This window comes from Loxodonta africana, chromosome 10 (assembly GCF_030014295.1).
Source record: "Loxodonta africana isolate mLoxAfr1 chromosome 10, mLoxAfr1.hap2, whole genome shotgun sequence".
Lineage (NCBI taxonomy): Eukaryota > Metazoa > Chordata > Mammalia > Proboscidea > Elephantidae > Loxodonta > Loxodonta africana.
This window is the reverse complement of record NC_087351.1, coordinates 77,509,281-77,531,020: the sequence shown is the minus strand read 5'-3', so window position 1 is coordinate 77,531,020 and position 21,740 is coordinate 77,509,281. Positions and strand designations below refer to the sequence as shown.

Here is a 21,740-nt window from a genome sequence, read left to right as displayed (position 1 = left end):
CATTAGAGAAATGGAAATCAAAACTACAATGAGCTTTCATCTCACTCCAACAAGGCTGGCATTAATCCAAAAAACACAAAATAACAAACATTGGAGAGGTTGTGGAGAAAGTGGAACACTTATACACTGCTGGTGGGAATGTAAAACCGTACAACCACTTCCTTCAAAAGCTAGAAATAGAACTACCATACAATCCAGCAATCCCACTCCTTGAAAAATATCCTAGAGAAAAAAGTATATAAAGATATAAAGAGCCTTTACATAAACAGATACATGTATACCTATGTTCACTGCAGCACTGTTTACAATAGCAAAAAGATGGAAGCAACCAAGGAGCCCATCAACGGATGAATGGATAAATAAATCATGGTATATTCACACAATGGAATACTACGCATCGATAAAGAACAGTGAAGAATCTGTGAAACATTTCATAACATCGAGGAATCTGGAAGGCATCATGCTGAGCGGAATTAGTCACTTGCAAAAGGACAAATATTGTATAAGACCACTGTTATAAGAACTCGAGAAATAGTTTAAACAGAGAAGAAAATATTCTTTCATGGTTATGGGGGGCAAGGAGGGAGGGTGGGAGAAGGGTAGTCACTAGTTAGATAGTAGATAAGAACTACTTTAGGTGATGAGAAAGACAACATCCTATACAGGCAAGGTCAGCACAACTGGACTAAACAACAGCAAAGAAGTTTCCTGAATAAACTGAATGTTTCTAAGCCAGCGTAGCAGGGGCAGGGGTTTGGGGACCATGGTTTCCAGGGACATCTAAGTCAATTGGCATAATAAAATCTATTAAGAAAACATTCTGCATCCCACTTTGGAGAGTGGCATCTGGGGTATTAAACGCTAGCAAGTGGCCATCTAAGATGCATCAACTGGTCTCAACCCACCTGGACCAAAGGAGAATGAAGAACACTAAGGACACAAGGTAATTATGAGCCCAGGAGACAGAAAAGGCCACATAAACCAGAGACTACATCAGCCTGAGACCAGAAGAGCTAGATAGTGCCCGGCTACAACCGATAACTGCCCTGACAGGGAACACAACAGAGAACCCCTAAGGGAGCAGGAGAGCAGTGGGATGCAGACCCCAAACTCGCATAATTCCAGACTTAATGGTCTGACTGAGACTAGAAGGACCCTGGTGGTCATGGCCCCCAGACCTTCTGTTGGCCCAGGACAGGAACCATTCCCGAAGCCAACTCTTCAGACAGGGATTGGACTGGACAATGGGTTGGAGAGGGATGCTGGTGAGGAGTGAGCTTCTTGGATCAGGTGGACACTTGAGACTTTGTTGGCATCTCCCACCTGGAGGGGAGATGAGAGGGTAGAGGGGGTTAGAAGCTGGCGAAATGCACACGAAAAGAGAGAGTGGAGGGATAGAGCGGGCTGTCTCATTGGGGGAGAGCAATTCGGACTATGTAGCAAGGTGTATATGGGTTTTTGTGTGAGAGCCTGACTTGACTGTTAAACTTTCACTTAAAGCACAGTAAAAATTAAAAAAAAAAGATACTTTCCCCCTCTGAATAGAATCAGTAATTTCAATTACAACCTCGTGGATTTCCTGCAGAGTAAACTAAAATCTCCGGTAAACTAGAAAGAGAAACTTTAGGGCTGGCACAGATGGCTTCACGTATACTGTATTAAATAAAAGCTATGACTTGCATTTACCAATAAAGAGTAAAACATAAGACTCATCTATTTCTCTTACACCATCTCCCCCACCACGCACAATCTGTCAGCAAATACATGGCTATTCTCTGACCACGTTTCACAGCTGTTACCAACTGAGCCATCATCTTCTCTTACTTGGATTACTGAAATAACCTCCAAACAGGTGTCCCTGCTTCCACTCTTGCCTACCTCTATTGGTCTGTTCTCAACATAGTAGCCAGATCCTGTTAAAACATCAGTCAAATCCTGTTGTACCTCTATTCTTAATGAATTGGCTGTTTATTTTACTCAAAGTCAAAGTTATTACTTCGACCTAAAAGGCTTCCCAAAGGCCCACTATTCCCTCTCTGATCTCATCTCCTACTACTGTCTTCCTTGCGTCTCTCCTTTAGCCACACTGGTCTCCTTGCTAACTTCTGAACATGTCAGGCATATTCCTGTTTTGGGGTATTTACATTTATACCTTCCTCACCTGGAATGCTCATTGCCCAGATATCCACATATCTCATTCAAATGTCCTTCAAATATTTGCTCAAATGTCATCTTTTCCATGTGGCTTCCTCAGACTATCCCACTTAAAAATCCACCACCACCACCTCCACCATCCCCTGGCTTTCTGTTTCCTCCTTCTCTGATTTCTTTTTCTCCAAGCAAGTTTTATTTTCTGATATACAGTATCATTTACTTCTTTATTTTGCTTATTATCTATTTCCCCCTACTATAATTTAAGAGCAGACCTTTTTTTTAGCTGCTTTTTTATCAGCACTTAGAACAGTGCTGGTCACGTAGAAAATGTTCAATAAATATATTACAGTAGATAAGTGAATGAAAGGGTGGTAAAAGAAAAATCTTCAGGAGTTTTAGATAAGGAGATGATGATGATAATTTTTACCTTTCATAAATCCAATTTGGTGGTAGACAGAGGTTTGGGAATAATTCTGAGCTAGTTAGAGTCCCAGCCCTTCTCCTTCACTACACTTTGTACTCTCTCCTCCTCTGCTCAAGGCAATCTTACGAGTATGAGCTTTTTGTGAAAATTATAAAGTAGAAAATTACTTCCATTTGTCAGAAAAGTATATATACAAATGAAATATTTCATACATACACTTCTAGAAACCACCTACAATCCCAGTATTAACCAGAAACATAAAGCATTAGCTGGGGGTTCAGAGAACATTTAGGAAAAACTGACCTATAATATTAAATAATAAGAACAAAAATTAACAGGTATTAAGCTCTTACTATCGTCCAAATAACTACTATTCCATGTGCTTTACATCATTTCATTTAATCCTCACAAATACCTTATAAGGAACATAAGGCACTGAGAGGGTAAATAATTTGCTCAAGGTCAAAAGAAATAGCAGAATGGGAATTCAAACCCAAGCAGTCTGATTTTAAAGCTCAAGTTTCTAACTTCTGCACTACCAAGTATCATAGCAGGGGGCCTAGAGTACAAAAATGTGAATTCTGTTCAATGTAAATACTCAAAATCATAAATTCTGAATCACAGGAAAAAGGTTTTACGAACCAGACAGATCTATTTCTCAATTTTGGCTCTACTTCTTACTAGCTTTGTATCCTAGGGAAGTGATTTGACAACTCTGAGATTCAGCTACTTCACCTTAAAATAAGTATTATACTGTATTATAAAACCTTCCACATAATTTTTTTTAAAAAGGATTAGTGATAATACATGCAAAGTAGTAATATGTGGTAGCTGCTATTTTTATGCTAGAGGGCCTCAGGGAGTTATTTCAGAGCTTTTACCTTGTACTGGAAGAGCATCCACTAATAATCACACAACTAAAAGAAAGGATGCATTGAGTATGGATGACAGTAATATGTGGTACTGAAGGCCAGTCAGAAAAATGATCCATTGCCCAGTTCACTCCAGCACCCTGAAGAAGAGGATTGATCAGTGAGGACAACACATTTAACAGATAATGAAACCAGCACTCAACAACTGTGATTTACCTAGGAATGTATGGCACAGTCTCAACTCTCTTTTATTCTTGGTTATTAAGTAGATGCCAAACCATTCAGTAACCAAAAAAAAACAGCCCACAGGAAGGATTAAAGTCTTATTTATTCTCATATAAAACAATTAGAACTACACATGATTAACAGAGAATACCAGATAACAGCTCTTTTGAATGAAGCAAAACTATTAATAATATATAAATAAAAATTAAAAATTATGGCCTCAGTTTAGAACATTCAGTCTAAATTAATACTGAAACAGCTTTGTACAGTGTTTTTGGAACAACAGGGTTATGTGTGAAGCATTTTAGGCATTTGTTTGATGTGTCAACATTATGTACACACAGGACACTTTACAGCTTGGCTATTTCCATTTCCACCCTCTTTAAACAGGCTATGAGTCTAATATGTGATGTTTGACCTATTTTTATACGTATTAGTCTTGCCTAAGATTCAAACTAAGAAAAGACACCTGGAGATCTATTTCCAAAAACAAACCAATGAAAACCCTACGGATAACAAAAGAATATTGTCTGATACAGTGCTAGAAAATGAGCCCCCTATGTTGAAAGGCACTCAAAATACACAGTGGCACTTGAGCATACCACCTTGAAATCAGATCTCCTAGAAGAAACCCAAAAGCTGGGAATCTGGTTGTTTTGGTTTAGACTATGAAGATATCAAGAATTTAGGGGATAAATGGTGAATCTAAAAGCCTGGTGTAAAGCCAGGCCAAGATCTGAGAAATAACAAACCCAGTAAAGGTACCAGCAAAACAGACACTCGAGGTTAGAGTATAGATGCCCCTGAAGACAATAAGGAGATCAGAATCTATGTATGACTCTGAGAGCAAGGCTATGACAGGCTTCAAAACATTTATTTCTCCAGTCTTACTGGACTCATGGAAGCTGAAGTAACCACCAACTCTGTTGTCCTGAGAAGAATTTTAAAACTTGAACCAAAACTATCCCCTGAAATCATCTTCAAACTAAACAGTAGTTTAGCTGAATTATTAAAGAATATCCACCTTGATGAAGCCTTCCAATTTTTTTTTATTGTGCTTTAGGTGAAAGTTTACAGCTCAAGTTAGTTTCTCATACAAAATTTATACACATATTGTTATGTAACCCTAGCTGCTATCCCTATAATGTGATGTCACATTCTCCCTTTCCACCCAGGATTTCCCATGTCCATTCAACCAGCTCTTATCCCTTTCTGCCTTCTCATCTCTCCTCCAGACAGGAGCTGCCCATTGTTCTACAGTCCAGTCTAATCTTCGTCTGAAGAGTTGGCTTCGGGAATGGTTTTAGTTCTGGGTTAACAGAGAGTCCAGGGGCTGTGTCTTCTGGGGTTCTTCTAGTCTCAGTCAGACCATTAAATCTGGTCTTTTTATGAGAATTTGAGTTCTGCAGCCCACTTTTCTCCTGCTCCATCAGAGACTCTCTGTTGTGGTCCCTGTCAGGTGGTCATTGGGGTAGCCAGGCACCATCTAGTTCTTCTGGTCTCAGGTTGATGGAATCTCTGGTTTTGTCCCTTGGGCTAATATTTTCCTTTAGTCTTTGGTGTTCTTCATTCTCCTTTGTTCCAGGTGGGATGGGACCAGTTGATGGATCTTAGATGGCCTCTTGCTAGCTTTTAAGACCCCAGACACCACTCACCAAAGTGGGATGCAGAACATTTTCTTAATAAACTTTGTTATGCCAATTGACCTAGATGACCCCTGAAACCATGGTCTCCAGACCCATGCCCCTGCTATTCTGTCCCTCGAAGTGTTTGGTTCTGTTCAGGAAACTTCTCAGCTTTTTAGTCCAGTTGTGCTGACTAGCCCTGTATTGTGTGTTGCCCTTCTCTTCATCTAAGGTAATTCTTGTCTACTATCCACTCAGTGAATTCCCCTCTTCCTCACTCCCTCCCCACCCTCGTAACCATCAAAGAATGTTTTCTTCTCTGTTTAAATCTTTTCTTGAGTTCTTATAATAGTGGTCTCATACAATATTTGTCCTTTTTTGACTAATTTCACTCAGCATAATGCCTTCCAGATTCATCAATGCTGTGAAATGTTTTGCAGATTTATCATTGTTCTTTATCGTTGTGTAATATTCCATTGTGTGAATATACCATAATTTGTTTATCCATTCATCTGTTGATGGGCAGCTAGGTTGTTTCCTAGCACTGCACTCTTTTAAAAAATTGTCTCCATCTGGTCAAACTGACAACAGTAACTCTAAAGCATAGATGAGTAGTTTATGGGGCAGTGAGTCTAAGTCAATGGTGGTAAAACAATGAGGAGAGACAGTGAGAATGGTGATACAATGTGAAGAATGTAACCAATGACATTAACCTGTACATGTAGAAATTGCTGAATGGGTGTATGGTCTGTTGTATATATTTTTACCAAAAATAAAATGAATTAAAAAAAAAAAAAACTTTCCATAAGCTGATTACGTCCTTTATATTTTCTCTTCATTTCCCTGTTTTTCTATTTTAATATTTACAAAATTCTTTTTAAATGTTCTAGTCTGTCTCAACCACAAAGAGGGGATTTGTTTATACCTGATTCAAAATGTTAAAGAGAGAAGCTTCCCCTGAGGGCCAACAAAGAGCAGATGTAATTCAAGCAAGAAAATCCCAAGGTGAAGGAACTAAAATTTATTAAAGCAAATGTGACTAAGGGAGGTGTCTCAGTCATCCAGTGCTGCTATAACAAAAATACCACAAGTGGATGGCTTTAACAAAAAGAAATTTATTTCCTCATAATAAAGTAGGCTAGAAGTCCAAATTCAGGGTGTCAGCTCCAGGGGAAGGCTTTATTTCTCTGTCAGCTCTGAAGGAAGGTCCTTGTCCTCAATCTTCCCCTGGTCAAGGAACTTCTTGGTGGTAAGAGGTTCCCCTGTCTCTCTGCTATTTCAAGAGATTGCCTTAAGACACAATCCAATCTTGTAGATTGAGTCCTGCCTCACTAACACAACTGCTGCCCATCCTCCCTCATGAATACCACAGAGGCAGGATTTACAACATATAAGAAGATCACACAATATCAGGAATCATGAACCAGCCAAACTGATACATACATTTTTGGGAGGACATATTCAATCTATGACAGGAGGCTATATCACAAAGTCTAATCTATGGGTAAATCTGCATTAGGGGCAAGAAAAATTAGCTGGGCTTTGTCCAAGGCTGCTTTTACTTTGGTTTGCTCCTGGGCAGAATATACAATGCAAAGGATAAAAACATGACCAGGAGGCAAGTAGGGAGACAAGGCTCCCTATTACTTCCCTTTTATTGAAAGAAGGAATGTCCAAGGATACCCACACAGGTGAGGAGAAATTCAGAAAGGCGACAACAAAAGTAGCTTATACTATTATATAAAACAATAATTATGCTATTTGGTGAGTCATGTCCACTGGACTTATGTTTAAGTTCCAGGCCTTAAGATTCTTCCTATTCAACACTGTGACAATCTCCCCTTATCTATGTTTGCCCCACTGGGTCTAAGAGTTTTCTATTTTTGTCCACTTATTGGTTTTCCTTATGCAGGCCTACTATAGCCTACCAGAATCTACAATGTGTCAGGAACAGTTTTAGAAGTGTTTTATACATTATTCCTCATTTAATCATCACAACACTGCTATGACACAGGAATTATGTTCCCAGGTATAAAATCAAAACCTGTTGCCGTCAAGTCAATTACAACTCAGAGCCACCCTATAGGACGAAACAGAACTGCCCCATAACAGAACTGCTCTAAGGAGCAGCTGGTAGATTTGAACTGCTGACTTTTTGGTTAGCAGCCTGAGCTCTTAACCACTGTCACCACGGCTCCCTCCCCATGTATAGAAGAAAAAAAAAATGAAGCTCAGAGAAGGTATGTATTTGCCAGTTAAGAGAAACGACTTTGGAATAAAATAGCTCTGCCACTTACTTGGTTAAGGTACCTAATTTGAGTCCCTTGGTGGTAGAGATGGTTAACACACTCAGCTGCTAATCAAAAGGCTGGATGTTCAAGTCCACCCAGAGGAGCGTCAGAAGAAGGGCCTGAAGATCTTCTGAAAATTTAGTCTTTGAAAACTATGGATCATAGTTCTACTCTGATACATACGGGGTTGCTATGAGTTGGAACTGACTAGACAGCAACTGGTTTTAAGTGTAACTTTATTTATAAAATGGGACATAATAATGCTAAAATTTCTATACTAATTAGATAATGAATGGTGAGCCTTTATCACAGTGCATGGCATGTATAAAATCTTCAGTCAGTGATTATTTTTAACGTCAAAATCATTCTTCAGTTTGGAAACTAAAACCAAGAAGATGTGGAGTAGGGGGCAGGAAAAACAGAATCAGGGCCACTAGATGCGACATCCTTTTCACATGGAGGCTCTCCTTCCAATGCAAACTTCACTTTAGGGGGAAGTTCCCTTACAAAAGGTGGAAAATTATGATCTGGATAATACAGACTAAATGATTAGCGAATAAGGACAACTTCATAAGAAAATGCCTCTTTGTCTATGGATATTAGGAGGAATGTTCTAGTATCACTTGAAAATAAGCCTGAATTTCTTAGTAAAGACAGTCATACAAAAATATTTTATCCAAAGAAATTTAAAACTGGAGAAAGAGTATCCATATTCCATACAATGTAGGTCTCAATCAAATCACATCTCAAAGAACTAAATGTAAGATCTTCCTTCATTCCTTCCTTCCTTTTTCTGTGTGTCTGTGTGTGTGTGTGTGTGTGTAAGATTAAAACACATAAACAGTAGATTTCAAGGTTCAAAAAACTTAATTTTCCTAGAGTGGAAATATTAATTCTTGGACACTTCAAAGACAGTACCTCCCAAAGAAAATACAGCTATTGGGCCACAAGAGTTATGACCAGCAATTTTGCTTAATCTTCTTCTATAACTAGTCAGATACTGTTCATCTTATCTTACTTGAAATCCTTGCCTTTGTTATACAATCCCCAGCAATCTCTTTTTTGCAGGGCATCAAAAGTTAATCACCATCATCAGCCATAAGTATCATTCACCATTTGCAGAACAGGTCTGAGTTCAGCTGTAGCACCATTGCTTTATATATTTCTGATAATGAGATCATACAGACCAGGCAGGGGAAATGAAATTGCTGCTTTACCAGAATGTTTTCCAATAGTTTCAGCCAACTTAGTTGAGAAATAGCTCATGAGCCCTGGGAGAGTTCCACAGCCTGAAGTTTAATAATTATAATAATTTAAAAGTAGAAAGAAGCAACTCCAGTAACCATCTCATAGACTGGTGTCCAGCAACTGAAGATGACAAAAAGAACCAAAGCAACAGTAATTAAGTTAGATATGTCTCTAGAAAAAGTGATAAGACAAGGCTTTCCATGATACTCCCTGATGATGAGGTACAAATATATACTGCCATGATCCAAGCACTGAACCTATACTACTACATAAACAAAAGCACAATGACAAAAGTAATCACTCTAAACTGTTCATTCCCCTCTCACTACTTCAAAGAGGTGACCAGGGTCTATCAATGGTCAATGGTATCAAAAACATCAATGTAAACTTGGCTGCATTACTATGAAATACAGTCCCTTACAATGTCAGACTTACGGACAACTCATACTTACCCTTCAATATTATGTAAATTTGCCCTCACTTTGAAACTACTGAACTAACCCCTACTAGAAACAAATTCTTCATCATAATCACCTTCACTTGCTGCACATGCAGCTTTTAAATCATTGAAAAGGCTTCAAGCATTTTCTTGCACTAAAGTGAGGATAAATAAGAAGCTTATGCGCCTGTTCTGACCTACCTACAAATTCGACTTAAAGACGCAATTAGGAACGAGTCTTGTTTGTAACCCAGAGACAACCTGTAGAGTCACATGCAATCACTAGAATCAGGGCCGGGTTACCCAGTAAGCCAGGTAAACGTTCCTGTCAGGAACTGTAAATTTGAAAACAGGATTTGATTCTATAGGAAGGTGCTGTGGGATTGGGAGAGAGATAGATGCCAGACATACCTAGAAAGAGAATCTTTGTTGTGGTGAAAAAACATGAAATTCTTCACTCAGATGATCTGGAAAGCAAAGTACGCACTGTGTTTACCTTGCCTATTGGATAATCCATCTCTGACTAGAATAAAACCATCAATTGAAAATCTAGGGATACTAACGTTCGGTATTAAAAAAAAAAAAACCCCAAATCCTTTGCTGTCAAGTCTATTCCAACTCATAGTGACCCTATAGGACAGAGCAGAACTGCTCCACAGGGTTTGCAAGGAGTGGCTGGTAGATTCCAACCGCCAACAAAGGTCAGCAGCCAGAGGCTTAACTGCCACTCTGTATTTATTTATTATGCCATCAACCACATTACATTCTTAAAAACCTTCTAAAAGCTTCCAAATCCAAAGAATATTACCAACTGACTAGCAGTTATTACCCGACTGTGGTGGCAGGCAGGAATTGTTGCTGTGTGCTATTGAGACAATTCCGACTCACAGCACCCCTACATGACAGAGGGGTGCTGTGAGTCGGAATTGTCTCAATAGGGTTTCCTAGGCTGTAATTTTTACCACATCAGATCAGTAGGGATTAACCAAAAACCAAACCCGCTGCCATCGAGTCAATTCCAACTCATAGAAGCCCTGTTAATTATTAGGTTCAAAGTAATAGGCTAATCAGGTAAATAGAGGAGCCCTGTGGCACAGTGGTTAAGAGCTCTGCTGCTAACCAAAAGGTCGGCAGTTCAAATCCACCAGCCACTCCTTGGAAACCCTATGGAGCAGTTCTACTTGGTCCTGTAGGGTCTCTATGAGTCAGGATCAACTAGATGTCAACGGGTTTGTTTTGGTTTTGGTTTTGCTAAGTCTCTGGTGAGATGAATCCCAGATTCAGCATATTTGGCCCCAAGGCTACATTTTTAATGCCTGGTATTTAGAATAAGGAGCCCTGGAGGTACAGTGGTTAAAGCACTCTGTTGCTAACCAAAGGCCAGAGATTTGAATCCACCAGCCGCTCTGTAAGAGAAAGATGTGGCATTCTCCTTACATGAAGATTACAGCCTTGGAAACCCTATGGGGCAGTTCTACTCCATCGTATAGGGTCACTACGAGTCAGAATTGACTTGACAGTAATAGGTTTGGATTAATTAGAATAATGGACAATGGGAACCACCTTTCAGAACAGAAAACATGGTGTCTTCACTATAGGGAACAGCATCAAGTGGGGAGCAAAGAAGAGTCTTCCCTGCAGCTTCCTGGTGAGGTTACTTACATATAAGAAAACTCAATTTTTATGTGGAAACGAACAGGGCCAGTGGTAAACTCACAACCTGAGATCCAGGAATTCTGTGAAACCTGAGTTCTCAAAGATGAGCAGCATCAGCACCTTTGGAAACTCGTTCGAAATGCAAATTTTTTGGCCCACCCCACACCTACTGAATTATAAAGTCTGGGGATGTGGTTTAGCAACCTGCTTCAAGAAATTCTCTAGTTGATTCTGATGCAAAGTAAAGTTTAAAAATCACTGCTATAATAACATTGATATGCAAAGATCCCTAACAATTAGGAGAACACTTTTGGTTTCCCTAAAGGCTTTTAACAAATTATGGATAACACTGCAAAGAACAGAAATTCCAGAACACATAATTGTGGTCAGGAGGAACCCGTGCATAGATCAAGAGGCAGTCATTCAAACACAAGGGGATACTGTGGGGTTTAAAGTCAGGAAGGGTGTGTGTCTGGGTTGTATTCTTTCATATATTTATTCAACCTGTACATTGAGCAAATAATTTGAAAAGCTGGACTATGTGAAGAAAAATGGGGCATCAGGATTGGAGGCTCATTAACAATCTGTGTTATGCAGCTGACAGAATCTTGCTTGCTGAAAGTGAAGGGGACTTGAAGCATTTACTGATGAGGATCAAAGGTTACAGCCTTCAGTATGGATTACACATTAACATAGACAAAACAAAAATCCTCACAACTGGACCAATAAGCAACATCATGATAAACGGAGAAAAGATCAAATTGTCGAGGATTTCATATTACTTGGATCCACAGTCAAAACCCATGAAAGCAGCAGTCAAGCAATTAAACAACGTATTGCACTGGGCAAATCTGCTGCAACTCTTTAAAATGTTGAAAAGGACTAAGGTGCGCCTGACCCAAGCCATGGTATTTTCAGTTGCCTTATATGCGCGTGAAAGCTGGACAAGGAATAAGGAAGACCGAAGAATTGCTGCCTTTGAATTACGTTGTTGGTGAAGAATACTGAATACACCACAGACTGCCAGAAGAATGTACAAATCTGTCTTGGAAGAAGCACAGCCAGAATGCTCCTTAGAAGCAAGGATGGCGAGACTTCATCTCATATACCTTGGACTTGTTCCTGGAGAAGGTAAAGTGCCTGGTAAAGCAGATCATCAGCAAAAAAAAAAAAAAAAGGAAGACCCTCAACGAGATGGATTGATACGGCGGCTGCAACAATGGGCTAAAGCATAGCGGTCACGAGGACGGCACAAGACCAGGCAGGGTTTTCTTCTGTTGTACATAGGGTCTCTAGGAGTTGGAACCCACTTGACTTGATGGCACCTAACAACAATAGATTTTGTAATTTACCTATGTGTTGGAAAGAGACTGTTGTTTGAATTTCAAATCACTTTTTATGTCTATGACCATGACTTATGGATAAAATGTGTGGAAATTAAATCTTTCCTCAGCTTTTGCAATACCCTATCATTTGCTCATTGTTTCAACATTTTGTTTTTTATGCTAGGATTCCAGGAAATTAGTTTAGAAAAAAAGGGGTTCTGCTCTTAAAATTGACTTAGTTAAAATATAACTCCCATAATAACATAGAGCAATAAACTATTCATATTTTTCACACAAATAAAGAGAAATCTAACATACACTGAAAAACATATATAAAAACAATTCTCCTTTTAGGTACTTTTCATATGGTGTACTAACCTTTTAAAGAATTAAAAGGAAAGATGTGCAATTTTACTTACTACATTAATTATAAGGCCTATGAGACAATGAAAGATGAACATAAAAATGTATAAAAATAAATATACGTTTTTATCCTTTTTTCAATATTAAGCTGAAATTCCAGTTTTGTTTCTAAAGCAAGTAGACAACTTGGCCCCAAGAGCTCACAATCATCAAAAGAAAACAATTTGTCACATTCATTTTACTTTCTTCTCTCCTTTTAGGGGTGACGTAGTGGTTAAGAGCTCAACTGCCAACCAAAAGGTTGGCAGTTAGAATCCACCAGCCACTCCTTGGAAACCCTATGGGACAGTTCTCCTCTGTCCTATAGGGTCACTATGAGTCAGAATCGACTCGGCGGCAACGGGTTTGGTTTTTGGTATGGGGGTAAGGTAAACGGTTAACGTGCTCAGCTGCTAGCAAAAAGGTTGGAAATTTGAGCCCACCCAGAGAAGCCTCGGAAAAAAGGCTTGTTGACCTACTTCTGAAAAATCAGCCACTGAAAACCCTATAGAGCACTGTTCTACTATGACACACAACAGGGTCACTGTGAGTTGATGTCAACTTGATAACTGATAATGGTGGTGGTAGTCTCTCCTTTCAAGGAACAATAGACCACAGAATGAGATGTAACATCTAAATGGGTTCTCTGACTCTTATAACTTGAAAGAGTTTATAAGGAGGCAATTTTTTTTTAACTTTAACAAATTTATAGATGTCTTGAAAGACCACTGAGTATAGTTTATGAAATGAAAGCAAATTACCAGATATATTTGGTAAGCAACATTATTTTTTATCATGTACATCCAATTGAAAGAAAACCCATTCCCCATTGCTTAGGCATCAGAATTATACTCCAAGTCAGAAACAGTATGATCTTTTTAAAGGACTCATGTATAACTGTGTCTTATAACTGCTTTTAGATACAGGAATCATTTAAATTCTCCAAAGTGAATCAAACATGAAATCAGGGCTCTGAATAAGTGCAAAAATCCTTCAACATCAGTTTTTCTCCCTATCGAACTGACCCTGACAATTCTTAACCCTGATAATTCTTCAGATTCTGCCTATCCCATTTTCCCCTCCATATATACCCCTTGACTTCTCTCTAATTGATGCTCTCTCTTTAGCAGAACTCACTATTAAAATTAACTAGAGCTTCCACTTTTATTCAGGGATTAAACTGACTTTTCTCCTATAACTCCTCACAACTTTTGGGATTCTCAATTGTTGGGAAAATATTTTAACCCCAATTAGATAATTTTCTTTAGGTGCATAATTTTTATTAAACTTTAATTGGAATAAGATTTAATTTTTACCAAGGGGCACAAAGTAGAGTATGGAATAATCAATCAAAGAACGCACATACCTGCCTCCCCACACAATCAAAAAGACATCATTTAGTGCTAATGAAAGCAGAGAATATCAGAAAGATATTTACCTGTGTTTTATTGACTATGCAAAGGCATTTGACTGTGTGGATCATAACAAATTATGGATAACACTGTGAAGAATGAGAATTCCAGAACACTTAATCGTGCTCATGGGGAACCTGTACATAGATCAAGAGGCAGTTGTTTGGATAGAAGGAGGAGATACTATGTGGTTTAAAGTCAGGAAAGGTGTGTGTCAGGGTTGTATCCTTTCACCATACCTATGCAATCTGTATGCTGAGCAAATAATCTGAGAAGCTGGACTCTCTGAGGAAGAATAGGGCGTCAGGATTGGAGGAAGACTCATTAACAACCTGCGTTACACAGATGACACAACCTTGCTTGCTGTAAGTGAAGAGGACTTGAAGTACTGATGAAGATCAAAGACCACAGCCTCCAGTAAGGACTGTACCTCGACATAAAGAAAGCAAAAATCCTCACTACTGGACCAATAAGCAACATCATGATAAATGGAGTAAAGACTGAAGTTGTCAAGGATTTCATTTTACTTGGATCCACAATCAACACCCATGGAAGCAGCAGTCAGGAAATCAAAAGACACACTGCATTGTGCAAATCTGCTGCAAAAGACCTCCTTAAAGTGTTAAAAAGCAAAGATGTCACCTTGAAGACTAACATGCACCTGACCCAAGCCATGGTATTTTCAATCTCATCATATGCATGCAAAAGCTGGACAATGAATAAGGAAGACCAAAGAAGAACTGACACGTTTGAATTGTGATGTTGACGAAGAATATTGAATATACCATGGGCTGCCAAAAGGATGAACAAATCTGTCTCGGAAGAAGTACATCCAGAACGGTCCTTAGAAGCAAGGATGGCTAGACTGTGTCTTACATACTTGGGATGTGTTGTCAGGAAGATCAGTCCCTGGAGAAAGACATCATGCTTGGTAAAGTAGAGTGTCAGCAAAAGATAGGAAGACCCTCAACGAGATGGACTGACACAGTGGCTGCAACAATGGGCTCAAGCATAATGATTATGAGCATGGCACAGGACTGGGCAGTGTTTTTTTCTGTGGTACGTAGGGACACTATGAGTCGGAAGCGACTCAACGGCACCTAACAACAACAACAACAAATAGTGAGTGCTAAGGAGTCCTGGTGGTGCAGCTGTTAAGCACTAGGCTGCTAACTGAAAGGTTTGCAGTTCAAACCCACCAGCCAATCTGTGTGATAAAACACCTGGTAATCCGCTCCTGTAAAGATTCCAGCTTAGGAAACCCTACGGGGTAATTTCTATTCTGTCCTTTAGGGTCGCCTGTGAGTCAAAATCAACTGAATGGCATACAACACAGCACCGGTACCTGTTGCCACAGAGTTGACTCCAACTCATAGCAACTCTACAGGACACAGTAGAACTGCCCCTTCAAGTTTCCAAGGAGTGGCTGGTGAATTTGAACTGCCGACCTTTTGGTTAGCAGCTGAATGCTTAACCAGTGCACTACCAGGGCTCTCAACACAATAGTGAGTGCTGAACACTGTGGAGTAGAGATGTCCAGAGAGTTCTCATCCTCAGAGGATTAATTTATCAGGGAGAAAAGTCTAAATATTACACAAGGAACAATTATCTCCCATGAAAGCTATTCTCCTAGCTGTCCCCTCCTACCCCTCTGCAGGACAGGCAACAGATTAATGATTGCCAGGGGCTGGCGATGGGATATTGACTACAAAGGTGCATGAGGGGATTTTACGGTGCAATAGAAATTTTCTATATCTTAATATGGGTGGTGGTTACAAAACTGAGTATTTGTGAAAACTTAAAAGTATTATATATTAGAAAAATATACATTTTATTGTATGAAATTATGCCACAATAAAGTTGACTTAGGAAGCTGGTTATGGGAAGGAAATCAGTGTTTCTATCAGCGCACAGTCCTACGAACAAAAGAAACCCTTCCCAAGAAACAAAATGTCCAGCAGGTTTTTCCCAATAATGTATGTCTCTCTGGACCCAAAAAATGAGAAATGTGAACTGAGAAATGTGAATAAGAAATTCAACAGACTCAATATCTGATTTCTCAGGGAGCACAGGCTTTCAGTCCGGAGACAACACATACACTATAATTTGGGTAAGTGTAAAAATGAAATGAGGATTTTTGTGTCATGTAAAACTCACTAGAGGCAAATGTCAAATCATATCGGAGATGGATATTCTTGGTTCAGAAGACCAAAGAAGTCTTTTAATTTTTATTCTTACTCTTAAAAAAAAAAAGTATCTTGAAAATGGTCAGGAAGAGGGTATAGTCTATGCACATACAAAATCTATTTGTACATTCATTATTTTAAAAGTTATTTCTCTAATGTTTGGCTATGCATTGCTCATTTCAGCCTGGAGTTAAATTACTACCTTATGAAGCTGTATCACAAGTTCGTTATACTTCTGTTTAAGACAGCCACAGAAACTGACTTGTTTACAGTGAAATATCACTATTTAACATGTATTACATGGCAGGGCCAGAAATCACGATACAGCTAAAACAAATTCAATTTACAAAAAGGTAACATTTATTTACATCACCTTTTCAGGGGCCCATCTGTTGTGTTCAGTTTTCATTTGTACATATATCCACAAAATACATGTACAAATTATAGTCATAAAATAATTCTCTAAGGAATTATTTTAATTTAGAAAAGACCTGAGAATTAAATTCTCAAGTAATTAAATCATTCATTAAACATTCCATCAGAAGTCAATAGCCAAAATTCTTCTTTACATACCACATAACCTACCCAACTCAAATCCTTTCACATCTACACTTCCCCACAAAACTGCCATAAGCAGAAGCACAGAGCTCCAATTAACAGAAGCCCAGTGCCTAGAATCAGCGTTAGCATAATGTGAAGCATTAAGGACAGAATCAGTCAGTATTTCATCTAATAGTGTAAATATGGCCTGACTGTAAGCTGGGCTAAAAATTTCAAAAGGGCTATCTAATCTGTGGCCTAATAATTCAATGTCCCTTGAAACTTATGCTATCATATTTCCTTTGCTATTGTTGTTGTTTATAAATCTTTTATAATGAGGGCATTACACCTGTTTCAGAACAAGTCTAATTTACAGAAATTACAAAAGGCAACTTTTTTTATCAAATATCAATATTCAGCAGTGTTTTGTTTAGCTGAAATGTTACTTCAGTTGTAAAATGCTAAAATGATTTCAATGAATGGATAGTTTTTATTTGTAATTTCCATTGAAACAGCAGAGCAATTTTTCAAAATCCTTATAATAAAGCTGGTGATGTTAATATATACATGAATCTCTTGGTTGCATAGGGTAATTCTTTTCCTCTTCACAGTGGTAGATTATGTTAATACAACAATTTTTCTCTTATTGTTCACTAATGAGACAGTAATTGCCATCAAAATCCTACTGGGAACACAGTCTTTTAAATATAATAGACCTAAGGACAGGTTTCACTGTATTTATAATGATTCTCAAATACATTTTATTCTGCATGAACACACCAGCACCAAAATGTTATTTTTCTATGGAAGATAAACTGTATATTTTTAGACATGTGTACACAGAGAAACAAATTTAACTAGGCAGATCTAGGTTCCCCTTTCCAGCAACTAAATGGAAGAGCAATGAACAGAATGCTACTTTTTATCAAAAACCTTTAACCTTTAGTTAACAACTCTAAAAAAGTGCTATTTTAAAGTTTTAATATTTAAGTTAGAAACATAACTGCTAGCCTCACGAAAGTTCCAGTGTACTGCATGCAAAATTTCACTCTCCATTTCAAATACTGATTGTGTACAAAGGAAATTTATGAGAAGATATTTTAATGTATTGTTGGCTGACACCGCTAACTTCAGAGTTTACTTGGGTTGTAAAGATAACTAGAAATACATTTAAATAACATTCTCCTGTGATATATTTTAGTTGATAGACTGCATTTGGACTGTCCTTTGAGATCTAAGGTACTTCTCTCCCAAACATGGTGGGCATCTTTTACCACTCAAATGGGAAATTAACAAAAATTTCAGTTTCCCATTCTTAGATTATAATCTTTACTAAATCCAATTCTATAGGGGAAATAGTACCTTTCATGATGTCCCAAATCTGACAGAAATTCATCTACATGTCTTTGGAGTTCACTTCCTTCTAAATTCTTTAATTTCTTCAATTCACTCTGTAGATAAAACCAGAGCTCTTTAGCTCCATTTTCAATCCTCCTCCTCAGGATTTCATGATCCTTCCCCAGACCTGCAGTCAAAAAACAGAGTTTCAGCATTTTCAACATTCTGATGAGAGAAATTCTCAATTATTTATGTGTAACACCAGTATTTGGAAAGGAAAAACACTAAATCATCACCTACCATTTCTGGTTTGTTTCTTGTAATTTTCAATCTGTTCTTTGGCCTTTATAAGCTGCTCTTCTAAAGCACGGACTCTTCCTGCAGCCGGCCCCTGATCAATGGGGCCTTCTGGAATCCTGTAGTTCACAGAAGAAAATGTACATGTTTAGCTTATAAATTATGCAACAAAATACAAGCTTACTTTGCTAAAAAAATATTTATTGATAATTCTGCAAGTCATTGAACCATATGGCATGACTGAAGCATCAAATGATATTTTCTCTTCAAAGGAAAAGTATAACTATTACAATTAATACTGAACAGGAAAGAGTAATCTAGCCCAGAGACCCATGACCTTCTAGCAATTAACGAACCTTAAGTGAGGTCTCCTAAGAACTCTCATACTATTAAATTGCCACCACCAATGGCAGGGAGCCCTGGTGGTGCAATGCTTGAGACCAATTGTTAACCAGAAGGCCGGCAGTTCAAATCCACCAGCTGCTCCTTGGGAACCCTAGGGGGCAGTTCCACTCTGTCCTATAGGGTCAAGGAGTCAGAATTGACCCCACAGCAAAGGGTTTGATTTAGGTTTATCAGAGGCAGTATGATCAGTTCTTCATTAGCATTGAGAATAACAAAGGTGAAGGAAAGGGTGAAGAGATGGCTTAAAGGGAATAAGAAGGCAGGTGTCTATGGAAATCAAAATCAAATACAAATTGCTTCTAAATTAAGTACAATATCAGGCTATACAAAGCCATGTTCCAGTTTATAAATTTATGACCTTTTATTATAAGCATTGATTTTTTTAGAGGAGGGAAAGATGAAGTATATTTAAAAAAAAAAAAAAAAAACACTTAAGATGAATGTCTTGCTTGTTCCTATCAGCTGCAAAAATATCAGTCAACAATGTAAAATATCAGAACACAGCAAAGGAACTTTAGGATCTCCTGCTTACATTATCAACTTACCTGTACTTCTTGCTGGATTGTATTTATTTCTAACATGTTTTGTTTTTATGTGACCTCTGGCAGTTTTCTGTTCCCTATTTTGACCATATGGCAAAAGAAAACTTGCAGATGTGATTCAGTTAAGGATCTTGAAATGAGGAGATAATCCAAAATTATGGGAGTGAGCCATAATTACAATCACAAGTGTCCTTGTAAAAGGGAGGAAGAGGCATAGCACCCCCCTCCATCTCATCGGTGGTGGGGAGGCGAGGGGATGTGTGATTCACCGACCAGCCCTGTCTGCACCTGGGGCAAAATGCCCTCCTCTTACCCCCTGCCCCTCCCCCCTCGTTATGCCTCTGACAGAAGACAGAAGGAGATTTTACTACAGAAGGGAAGGCTACATGACAATGCTGCTGGCTTTGAAAACAGAGGAAGGGGTCATGAGCAAGGAATGCATCTTTAAAAGCTGCAAAAGGCAGAGACACAGATTCTCCAATACAACTTTCCCAGGGATGGTGGCCTGTAGGCACTTTGGTTTGGGCCCATGAAACTTCTTTAAAACTTCCGACCTCTAGAAGTGTAACAGAATAAATGCCTATAATTTTAAGCCATTTAGTTTGTAGTAATCTGTGACAGCAACAATGGGAAACTAATGCATCCATACATACAAAAACATACACATGCATTTACATACATTTATGCATAAATATGTGTGTGTATATTTATCCTCTTGCAAAATTATTATGAAGATTAATCAATGACTGGATTTCCTTCCAAAGTTTATTTAAATGAGAAATGTCTATAAAAGTACTTAGCATAGCGTCTGGCAGTTGTATCAGGGCCATTTAGTCATCCTAGCAATGAGCTCTAATCTCAAAATGTTTAAGGTTATCTATCATTACCACCAAGGATCCCTGTTGGCACAGTGGCTAAGTGCTCGGCTGCTAACCGAAAGGTTGGCAGTTTGAGCCCATTAGCTGCTCCACAGAAGAAAGATGTATCAGTCTGTTTCTGTAAAGATTTATAGCCTTGGAGACTTCATGGGGCAATTTCACTCTGTCCTATAGGGTCGCTATGAGTCGGAATCAACTTGACAGCAACAGGTTTGGTTTGGTTTGGTTTATTATTACCATCACATTCAGTTTAAGGAACTTAACTTTAAAATCAGAGTTGGTAGAATTAACATCAGATGTCAATTTATGTCCTTGGATGCAAAGACTCCTGGGAATCCATAGTTTTGTTTTCTTTTTTATAGCTTTTCTCACATTTCCTATATAACTGATAAAGTCAAATGACTATTAATTACTTATACTACTTCAGAACATATGTTTAGTAAAGAAGCCCTTGTTACAGCTACTCTAAATTGATGCATTCTACAGTTTCATGTGAAATTGCATACATCAATAGCAAACTGGAGCATGAAAAATAACCGTCTTCCAATCATGAGTGTCCCAGGCTGCAGAATGTGAATGAAAAGCCTTCATTCATGTACACAAAGTAAGTAAGGATAAAACAAAGTAGTTAGGTACACCATTACCCAGTTTACGAGCACAAATGTATACACATTCACAAAAGAGGCATTTCCTGATATACAGTTTTAAAAACTTAGATCTTAATCTCTTTCTGAATATGGTGACTGGTTTCTAGGAAATATTTTGAAAAAAGAATACAACTACAACCTCTTGGGATTTATTTTGGCAGCAATACGCCATAAGATAGAGATGTCTGCACAGTAAATTTCAGAACACACTTCAGTGATGCAAAAACTCAGACAATAGAAAGATTATGTCTAGGTTCTCCTTTTTATCTCATTTCTTCATACATTCATGGGATAGTATCAAGAACAAAACAGGCATGTAAAAATTGCATATGATCTTTTCAGCAGATTTCCTTTAAGTACTAAATCCAATCTAACTCCGATAAAACATAACTGGACTGGTGACTTGCATTACATTATTATATGAAATAATCTAATACAACTGTAGAAAAATGTGGCCATTGCAATGAATTATCGAACCCCGCAGAGAAGTAGAGAGTGCTGTTGGAGGGATGGTTGGTGTCAGAAGTGGTAAACATGGCAAAGAGAGGAGGCATGTCTGACCCCCGCCTCGTAGGAATCAGCCTTGGGCTGTTGATCTTGATTCTTCTTCCCTCTAGTGAGGTTAGAGGAGGTCAGACACTCCTCCCAAGCCGTTTTTACACTACTCAGTATTCTCTTCTGTACTGAGCTGGTTTTGATTGATTGGTTTTTCTCCTTATTATGGATTTTCCTGTTTCTTTTATACCTGATAATTTTTTATTGGATCCCGATATTATGAATTTTATTTTGTTGGTTATTAGAAATTTTTGTTTTTATAAATATTCTTAAGCTTTT

The 21,740-nt window shown here is 38.3% G+C and overlaps 1 protein-coding gene across 8 annotated transcripts in view; it reads right to left on the bottom strand.

Moving 5' to 3' along the window:
- Window positions 1-21,740, bottom strand: part of FUT8 (fucosyltransferase 8) — a 356,993-nt gene that overhangs the window by 128,127 nt on the left and 207,126 nt on the right. For 7 of the 8 annotated variants that reach the window (XM_023546260.2, XM_064292604.1, XM_064292606.1 and 4 more), the window contains 2 exons: window positions 18,438-18,553; window positions 18,162-18,324 (listed from right to left, as the gene is read on the bottom strand). In XM_023546260.2, coding sequence (XP_023402028.1) covers window positions 18,162-18,324; window positions 18,438-18,553 — 279 coding nt within the window. Of the gene's footprint in view, window positions 1-3,459; window positions 3,591-18,161; window positions 18,325-18,437; window positions 18,554-21,740 lie in introns of those variants that run through there. The other variant, XM_023546263.2, reaches the window with a different exon arrangement.